Source organism: Fundulus heteroclitus, chromosome 6 (assembly GCF_011125445.2).
Source record: "Fundulus heteroclitus isolate FHET01 chromosome 6, MU-UCD_Fhet_4.1, whole genome shotgun sequence".
NCBI classification, from domain to species: domain Eukaryota; kingdom Metazoa; phylum Chordata; class Actinopteri; order Cyprinodontiformes; family Fundulidae; genus Fundulus; species Fundulus heteroclitus.
This window is the reverse complement of record NC_046366.1, coordinates 9,087,312-9,097,406: the sequence shown is the minus strand read 5'-3', so window position 1 is coordinate 9,097,406 and position 10,095 is coordinate 9,087,312. Positions and strand designations below refer to the sequence as shown.

General features: G+C 41.4%; 2 protein-coding genes across 2 annotated transcripts; both read left to right on the top strand.

Annotated features, from left to right (window-relative positions):
* The first annotated feature begins 101 nt into the window (after positions 1-101).
* rpl37a (ribosomal protein L37a) lies at positions 102-2,649 on the top strand. Its single transcript, XM_012868384.3, has 4 exons — positions 102-240; positions 866-994; positions 1,136-1,218; positions 2,490-2,649. The coding sequence occupies exons 1-4, from the start codon at positions 238-240 to the stop codon at positions 2,551-2,553; spliced, it is 279 nt and encodes a 92-aa protein (XP_012723838.1). The 5' UTR covers positions 102-237; the 3' UTR covers positions 2,554-2,649.
* A 1,245-nt stretch (positions 2,650-3,894) lies between these two features.
* On the top strand, positions 3,895-9,860 carry pecr (peroxisomal trans-2-enoyl-CoA reductase). The gene is made up of 8 exons (XM_012868375.3): positions 3,895-4,142; positions 6,089-6,222; positions 6,305-6,470; positions 7,552-7,633; positions 7,720-7,816; positions 7,891-8,001; positions 8,327-8,438; positions 8,543-9,860. Exons 1-8 carry the CDS (start codon positions 4,031-4,033, stop codon positions 8,623-8,625), a joined length of 897 nt encoding a protein of 298 aa, XP_012723829.2. The 5' UTR covers positions 3,895-4,030; the 3' UTR covers positions 8,626-9,860.
* The last annotated feature ends 235 nt before the right edge of the window (positions 9,861-10,095 follow it).

The following is a 10,095-nucleotide window of genomic DNA, read 5'->3' as shown; positions in this document are numbered from 1 at the left end:
CTTAAAATAATAATAAATATTTATCCGCAATTAATTTTTGTTTCTTATTCGAATACCGTACACTAGTAAATACTGAGGTTATTTTCAAAAAAGCCATTGTTTCATAGATATTTGAAGCGCAAAGTTAATATCTGTGGTGTGAAAACTCAAAGTCCCACACTGCCATTCGGGAGAATCAGTAAACCCGCGCATGGGCAGTGGGTTCTCTCTCTTTGGACCTCCGTCTCCACTGAAACGATGGTGAGCCTAGCCTGCTCCTTTCAGAATCCGAATCAATCTTACAATTCCTGTGCCATAAGTCATATTTTTGCCCCTACGGATGCTTTGTTGGCACTATATTTGTCCGTCCAGAATATTATTTGTGTTTGTTAGGAGGTTGTATTAGTCGTAAAAACGATGTTTTTGGGAACCACTGACACAGAAATGGCCGCTGCCTTCGCTTAGCTAACGAAGCCGACCCGGCTATTCGCGTTACATTTGGCGACTGCTGAATGACGCTCGGACTTAACTCCAGCAACATTGAACTAAAATAACGCGTCGCTGTTGGTTTCTCTCCAGAATTGGGGCGCTTTGAACGGCTCTGAAATGTGTGGGTTAGCTGAGTGGGTTAGCATAGTTAGAGGCTGCGTAGCTCCTGGTAACTACTGCTGCCAGATAGCTCCACTTTCCATGTGTCAGATCTTCTCGATATCAATAATCACACACATATATAGTGTCTTATTGTGTTCTAAACTTAGAATAACTGAGAACGGACACGTTTGTTATCCAAGTAAATATTGCCAGTATAACGCCAGGCTGGCCTGCTTGAGTCCTGCTCATCACAGTGAATGCCATTTTCCTCCTTAACACTGTCGCTGTCCCGCAGGCCAAACGCACCAAGAAGGTGGGGATCGTTGGTAAATACGGCACGCGTTACGGCGCGTCGCTGAGGAAGATGGTGAAGAAGATCGAAATCTCTCAGCATGCGAAATACACTTGCTCTTTCTGTGGAAAGGTAAGCTATCACTGTTTTGAGATATGGATCTGTTTCAATGCGTTGTTTTTAAGAGTTGGACTGGTCCTCCAGGACAGAGTCATTGTGTCCTAGTTGTATGGAAACAAAGTGCAGAAGTTAAAAGCTTCTCTTTATTTGCAGACCAAAATGAAGAGGAGGGCTGTTGGCATCTGGCACTGTGGATCCTGCAGGAAGACTGTGGCTGGTGGTGCCTGGACATACAAGTATGTTGTACCCTTTCTCTCTCTCTACCTTGGCTACTTGTATGTCTTCAATTCACAGCTCCAGAAAGTCCTTTGGATGGTTATTAAAACGGGGCCTGAGGTTTGCATCTTAATCTTCCTCACTCACTGCTACGCTAAGCTGTTGAGGCTTTCTGGCATTGGGAATTTTAAAGCAGTTTAGACATAATTTCCTGCAGGCGTAGGAAGACGGGAGCTGGTAATGCGTCCCAGTGTGTTAAGGCAGCACAATATGTCATCAATATCAGTGGGTGCAGTATTAGGGCATTAACTGTTGGTTATGAATGTGCATTTTTCCTGCTAATGTAATATTAGTCCAGTTGGACAGGGTCTCATGACAGTAGATGTTCACGCAGGACACAAATGGCCATTACCCACAATGCTAAAGGGCAGAGAGTGATGGAAGCAGGAATGAGAGAGGATAAAAAGAAGAAAATACGCCTCTGTCGCTATGAATATGCTCACTACAACATTTACTAATGTCGTGCAGCAGTGACAGTGATCCAGCAAACCAATCCCTGCACTGTTGGATGTTTGGCCCCACTTTTTATGCACTGGTTAGATGTGAAGTCTGTACATAAGTTGAGCATCCATCGTTAGAGTTTGGTTGTCAGTTTTGGAGTAAATTTCTGCTTGTGAGAACAGTTGCATTGTAGTGATATGATGCAAAGCAAAGGCTGCAGCTACAGTCTGCAAAGACATTTGATGATCCACTAGTCTGTCTGAGAAAATAAGTAATTTACAGAATCTGATGCAGCTAACATGTTAGGCGATAGATTACAACAATTTACCATTTTTGCTTCTTTTTTTTAAGAGACCAAATCATTCGGTCTGCCTGCAAGAGGTTTGGCTAGAATGATGGTTGGTACCAAATGTCCCGTGGTTGAAGGCTGGTTACTCGGCCTTCATTTATTAACACAAAACCCAGCCTTTTAATCGGTTAACTCCACACATAACATGAAACATTCTTGTTTGTTAGGAAAGGAAGAAAACTCTCTAGAGTCGGTCCTAAACCTCGTTCATGTGGATGTTTCATTTAAAATTGAATACATTGGTTTATTCCTTAGAGTTCAGTGACAGTAAGTTAACGTGTGAAACCTGTAATGTGCAGGTCTTCTCGGCTTGATTCTGTACCACAGGGCAATGCAAACTATATCCTAACGGAGCAGCATCAGTGTTTCTTCATGCTGTTGGAGAATGACTGGATGCAGAGGGTGTTTTCAGCATTTTTGATGTTTGTCTCTTTCTTGCAGCACAACGTCTGCAGTCACAGTCAAGTCAGCCATCAGGAGACTGAAGGAACTGAAGGACCAGTAAATCAGTGCACAGCTGCTGGATTTGGGACTTTGCTTTCTATTATTTCAGCCGAACTGGACATGGCCTCAACATCCAAAAATAAAAGTCTGGACCGGAGATCTTTGTGTCTTTGTACGTTTGTGTTCATATTTAAAACATGTGGGCCGTTAAGGCGTCTCCTCATGGCTTTACCACTGCTACTCGGGTAGTAATTCTGTTTTATTCTGAAGCACTATGTAAACATTACAACAGACTTTTAAAGTAGAAAGTTACAAAACAGTAATTCATACATTAACCTTGACCGATTTTAGTTCAGTCTTCTTTTTCATGTGATGATGATGATGACATATTTAAGACAGAAATGTATGCTGGGCTGTTCATATTTTGTAGGATTGTGGTCAATCTCAAATCTGTCAGGTCTAGAAAAGGTGAGTTAGAGAAGCTGATTTAGAGGCAAAGTGCTTTAAAGACTTCTAAAGAGAATTATATGCTTTATTATATGATCAATTAAATATAGACGTTTGCAGGAATCAATCAGCTGTATTCTACAAGAAAATGTGTAATTTGGGGAGGATATGTTTGGTTAACTGATCAGGACAAGTTGACCTAAAACATGCTGGTAGAATTCACCAGTATGTATCATGTCAGGATGCTTATTGGTATCTCAATCTTGACAGATTATAACCTTGTTAAAGTTATAAAGATAAGTTCACGTGCAAACTGCCCCACAAACTAGAATCCTGCACATGAGAAAGTCGGGCTGGACAAATCCCTGTCAGAGCTTTCTGGATGCCAGGCCAAGGAAGGTGTATTTCTTCAGAATGTTCACCTCTGGCTGCAGGTTTACTGGTAATGATGTGGGAAAAATTATGGGCTTTCTCCACTTAGTCACTGGCAGTAGATAATCTTTGAGCCCTTACAGCTCTTGAAAAACAAATGCCTGACAATAAAAAAGGTATTTAAGACAAGCAGTGTTTATTTATATATATATATATATATTACAATAGTATCTTCTTACAGTTCGATATGATCCATTCTTGTTGAACTGGCAATTTGTGATTGTTGGAAAGTTACACTGATTAATTAAGTTAAAAAATTTTAACATAACCAGGGTGAGTAGCTCAGACCGGATTACTGATGCAGTATAAATGTAAAACAATTTGATACACAAGCTTTGATCATTGTTGGGAACAGACTGCTAGTTGAATTAATGGGCTCCGTATTCCTAGCTAAGAGTAAAAATGAAATCTTATTAGAACTGAAAAGTAAATGATTTTAGTGTCCCAGGTAAACTGGTTGAATAGTTTTAAGTTAGCCAATTTAGGTTAACCGGTTGCAAAGCCATATTTATAAGTGAATGTATGAGTTTTCCATTTATTTCCAGCATTAGTATTTAGGAAATCGTTTCGGCATTATATGAGATGGATGGTTAGTGAGTGCGTCCTGAAGGGGGCGCTGCTGCTCACTGCTGCAGCTGACTCCTGGTAGAAAAACAAGCATGGCGGCGTCCAGTGTGTTCCGACCGGGCTTGTTCAACCACAAAGTAGCGATAGTGACCGGCGGAGGAACGGGAATCGGTAAAGCCATCTCTTTGGAGCTGCTGGGACTGGGTGAGTCTAGTTCTGGTTAAATAAAAGTTACTTTCTTCCTTTTAACAGGCCGAGCAGGTGTTTCTACGTCTGTGGCGACTACAGACTTCAGCACAGACACACGTTCTTCAGGCGATCATTAACAGCCTTGAAATGTGTTACATTTGTTTTCCTAACTGGGCATGCGCAGTGTTCGCTATCAGCTTCACAAAGAGGGACTCAGCAGAAGCGTAAATTGATTTCAGTGCAGAGTTGCATGAACAGAGGGGCTTTCCGGTGTTGTGCCGAAAAATGCCTCCCTGCCGAGATATGCGTCCCCTGTCGCGGGAGCGCGCATCGCTCTGTACAGCTGCATATCGACGAGGAAAACGGATTAAAATATGACCAATGGAGCTACTTGTTCTTATATTAATGATATAAAAACGTTTAAATATACCTCTCGTGGGTAAAATGTGTGTTTTTTTTTTTTGGCAGATTCAGTTACAGCAGGGGGTGCAATTTTCGGCAAGGAGCTGCCGAAAAAAGCCCCCCCCCCCCCCCCCCCCCCCCAGATTGTAGACTAAAAATTGTCACACACACATGAAATTCACACTGGTAGCTCATAACACTTGTGTAAGTATGTAGAAAAAGTTACATCAACTAAATGTTTATATTTCTGGAAAACCGCAGGGGGGGCAATTTTCGGCAAGCCGCTGCCGAAAAATGCCCCCCCCCTAGATAGTAGACTAAAAATTGTCACACACACATGAAATTCACACTGGTAGCTCAGAACACTTGTTTAAAGATGTAGAAAAAGTTACATCAACTAAATGTTTATATTTCTGGAAAACCGCAGGGGGGGCAATTTTCGGCAAGCCGCTGCCGAAAAATGCCCCCCCCCCCCTAGATAGTAGACTATAAATTGTCACACACACATGAAATTCACACTGGTAGCTCAGAACACTTGTTTAAAGATGTAGAAAAAGTTACATCAACTAAATGTTTATATTTCTGTAAAACAGCAGGGGGGGCAATTTTCGGCAGCTCCTTGCCGAAAAATGCCCCCCCTGCTGTCTCAGAGGAGTTGACACTTGTATTCCTGTATAGCCATTTGTAGTTAAAGGATAAGGGTCAGCAAATTCAAATTCTGCCCTGTAAAACAATAACAGCGCAATTGTCGCTGTATGATCTGAAGCCCCATTTGGAGCTTTTAAATAGGCTTTTGAAAAACTTTGATAATTGGCTGCTGTAATATTACAGATTTTTCAGAATAAAAAGCTTGCAGATGTGCATAATTTACATATAACAGAAATGCAATTATAGAGCATTCAGTATTGTAAGAAAGCCCACACTGTTTCTAGATAAATGCATTATTGTGTGAGTTATGTTACGTTTTATGCCTCTTTCCTTATAATGTTGAAATGTCCCATGCTCCTCAATGCACCATAGCTAACTGACTCGTGAATGCAACACACTGGTCTGTCAACGCTGTGCTGTGTAGATACGCGTTTGAATTTTTTCGATTAAGACAAAGCCTTGCGGTTTCAAAAATCACGTCGGCTCTCATGGTTTGTTGTTGTGTGTGTGAATGACACGAGACCAGAACAAATAAATCAAGACCAGACACCGCAGTTAAAAAGCAGATGTTGACAGGTTTAAATGTTGTTCATAACACCCGTAATTTTGTAACTGAATCTGCCAAAAAAAAAAAAAACACATTTTACCCACGAGAGGTATATTTAAACGTTTTTATATCATTAATATAAGAACAAGTAGCTCCATTGGTCATATTTTAATCCGTTTTCCTCGTCGATATGCAGCTGTACAGAGCGATGCGCGCTCCCGCGACAGGGGACGCATATCTCGGCAGGGAGGCATTTTTCGGCACAACACCGGGGCCATGCAGTAACTTGTTGACGATCAGCTGCCTTTCATCGGGTCTGTGGTCCCAGTGCGGTTCTGACTGCCCGCTGCTGCTCCGCCTGCAGGCTGCAGTGTGGTGATCTCCAGCAGGAAAGCAGAAAGGCTGGAGGCAGCAGCTCAAGAGATGAGAGGCAGGATCCCCGCCAGCAGCCCTGCCAGCGTCACCCCCCTACCCTGTAACATCCGCAGTGAGGATGAGGTGAGGGGGCGCATGCTCTCAGCCTCTGACTGCTAACCTGACCTCTGATTGGACTGTGGCATCTCGGTGCTTTCTGTGACAGGTGAAGGCTCTGGTGTCGTCGGTGCTGAAGCAGTACGGTAGGATAGACTATCTGGTGAACAACGGCGGGGGTCAGTTCAGCAGCCCAGTGGAGCACATAGCCTCCAAAGGCTGGAAAGCTGTGATAGACACCAACCTGACTGGAACCTTTTACTGCTGCAAGGAGGGTAAGTCTGACGCCTGCAGTTTTTTTAGAAAAATAATACTCCTTGAGTTGATCAACTTTGTCGTGGTACAGCCGTAAAGCTCAATGTTTTCCTTGGGAAATTGGTCGACCATCGTAGCGTAGCGCGTATTTGGGAAGTGTTAGGAAACATGATTGATCTTTTTAAGAAATGCACTTCTGAATTGTATTCAGCTCCCTCTGAGGCACTGCCACTGGTCTTTTGGAGTATTTCTCTAGCATACTGTAGCTTAAGCTCAGTCAGTTTAGGTCAGGAGCATCTGTGAACATGCAGTTCTGCTCTTGCCACAGATTCTCAATTGCATTTAGTTCTGGACTTTGACTAGGCTGTTTTTACTCATAACTACACTCTGATGTAAACCATTCTCTAGTAGCTCATGTTGGAAGAGTGTCCTCTTTCCCAGTCTGATGCTTCCTGCATAACCCTGTATTTAGCTCCATCCATTTACCCATAAACTTTGACCAGCTTCTCTGTCCCTGCTGAAGAACGAAATCCCCACAGCATGATGCTGCCACCGCCATGTTTCACTGTGGTGTTTTCAGGGTGATAGGAAGTGTTAGGCTTCTGTCACATGCAGTTAAAATGTTACATTTTTGTTTCATCTATCAGAGCCCCTGCTTCCACTTGTATTCTTTGTCCTACATGGTAATTTTCAAAAATGAGTTTTTATGGCTTTCTCTCCACAACAGCTTTTATCTCACTACTCTTCCATAAAGGCTAGACTCTCAGAAGCGTATTACTTATCTGTCCTGTAATTAGATTCTCCACTCAAGGTAGCTCTTTACCACTCCTCCTGAGATACCATGACAGACAGTCGGTTACACTGGATTTTACCTATTGCAACAAAAATGCATTCTCACCTCCCATTAATATTTTTGTGGCCTATGGATCGTTTGCTGCTTGACTAGGGCGCACTACTTTGTATCTGTGTATCACATGAAAACCCTATAAAATACGCTGAAGTTTGTGGCTGTAAAATGGGAAAAATGTTGGGAAATTTAAAGCAGATGATTCCTTGCACAAGGAACTGAGTTCTCAGATTTTTTTCTGTTCCTGCTCTCAGTCTACACAGCCTGGATGAAGCAGCATGGAGGAGTGATCGTCAACATCATCGCGGACATGTGGAAAGGCTTCCCAGGCATGGCGTAAGATGCGTTCACCACCAAAATATATTTAAAAAAAATACTCAGCATCCCTCTTGTTACATCCTGCTGTTTCCCCTCACCTGCAGCCACACAGGAGCGGCGAGGGCGGCGGTGGATAACCTAACCAAGAGTCTGGCCATGGAGTGGGCATCCTCAGGAGTGCGGGTCAACGCAGTGGCACCTGTATGTGAAGCCATGAGCTGATCGGCCTCAACGTTTTTTATGCTGCTCTAACTGGGATATTTGTTTGGTTTAAGGGAACGATCTTTTCCAAAACTGCGATGGAAAACTATAAGGAGCTAGGACCTCGTCTCTTCAAGATGTCCATCCCATTTAGCCCTGCAAAGAGACTAGGAGTTCCAGAGGAGGTGACACACACACACACACACACACACACACACACACACACACACACACACTCTGGTCTGCAGCTTTGTGATGTTAACAACTAGTGCTTATAGTAAAAATGTGTATCTAATTTTGTGTTGGAATCCACAAATTACTCATTAAAACTACTAACTGAAGACAAAAAAAAATCTTATTTGTGTTTTTCAATGTAAAAAATGTTTGTATTATGATTCATGTTTCTGCTTAAAAACCAATAGAGAGTACAATGGAGCTAATTTGAGCTGCAGAGATATCAAATTATGAGAGGGCCTTTAAAGCCAAATGAACCCACCTTTCTTTGCTCAGATCTCGTCTGCTGTGTGTTTCCTGTTGTCTCCTGGTGCCTCTTACATCTCTGGAGCTACTCTAAGAGTGGATGCAGGACAGAGTCTTTACCACTCCATGTGGGAGATACCTGGTATGTGCGTCTTGTAATCCCAACTACACCTGAATCTTCAACTTTTTTTGGATTGTTTTTAACAGCAAGCTGAACTAAATATTTTTGTGTGTGTTTGTGTGCAGACCACAGCTCATGGGCTGAAGCTCCACAGGGGGAAAACCTGGATGCTTTGAAGGAGCTGCTCAAGCCACAAAGCAAACTTTAGTAAACTCTGTAACTTACAAATGAACAAACATTCAGACAGCAAGTGCCACAGAGATACAGTTGCACAGCCATCTTGGCAATACGGTAGTAAATATGTAGAGTGAGATTTATTGTGAATATTGTGTACAAATTTGTATGTAATTAGCAGGGAAATGAATATAAGTTTCTTTCGAGGCATAACGTTAATTTAAAATGTAACTAAAGGGTCTCTATCATGCAATATCAACTTTTGAGCTTTTAATTGTATGATGCTATTCCTTCATCAAAATCATAACTAAAATGGTATTTTGCTTGATTTGTGCATGTCTGAGAAATCCTTGTGATTTTTGCTCTCAGAGCAGCCGCCTCCCTCTGTCCTGGGAAACAAGCGCCCCTGACCAATAAACAACACGCCCAACAAACAGTGATGTGAGGCAGAGCGTGATCATTTGTGCTGAAAAGAAAGAGACACTAAGTGGCTCTTTTAGCACCTAATCTGCACAGCTACAGCTACTGCTCTTTTTGTAATAACATGCTGCAGTGGCTTTAGGGCGCCCCCACATGGGGAGAGGCTGCATCGCAGTAAAGGCAAGCATCTTTCTTCCGTTTTGGAAAAATAGTCACAGAGAACAACTAATATTTCATAACAAATGAATACTCCGTAGTGCCAACAGCAATATTTCATCATATATATGCCTATAGTTGACTTTGGAAGGCTTAAAAGCATGATATAGAACCTTTTTAAAAACATTTTGATTACTAGCCTTTTTAGTTGTTTTAAAAATAATTCAATATATTTTTTTACCTAACCCTCAAGTGTTTTAAAAATGGAAATTTAAAAGGCTTAAAAAGGCAAAACACTGACACAGATTATGCATTTTTGACTTGAAATGTGCAGGAACCCTGTAAAAGGTAACAGCACCATACACACTTTCCTAAAGAGCCTTTCTTTCTATTTTTTAATATCTCAATTTACCCTTATTTTGTGTAGGTTCCGATTCTTGTGACCAATTTACACATGATAGTGCAAGCTAACAATAATTAGGGATTTTTAATATGTGTATTATAATCTACGTAATACCAAGTTAATGTTTTCAGGTTAAATTGTGAACTGGAACAGTTTTATTTCTCATTTAATGCAAACATAGAGTTTTGGTTACAATACAGTAAATATCTTTTAAGGTGATTTTTTTTTTAATAACATGTTTAAGACACTACACTGGTAAACAAATAAAATCTATATACAATACCAGTCAAAAGCTTGGTCTCACCTTCTTATTCAATAGTTTCTTTATTGTTATTACTACCTCTGGTAATTCCTTCTAGACATTTGGGAAAATCATTTCAGGTCACTAACCTCATGAAGCTCATCGAGAGAAGACCAAGACTGACCAAAGCAGTGATCAAAACAAAAAGGGGTGTATTAAGTCTAGAAGCAGATATTACCTTTAGTGTAAATAAAAATGCAGTTAGACACCACACCAATAAATAA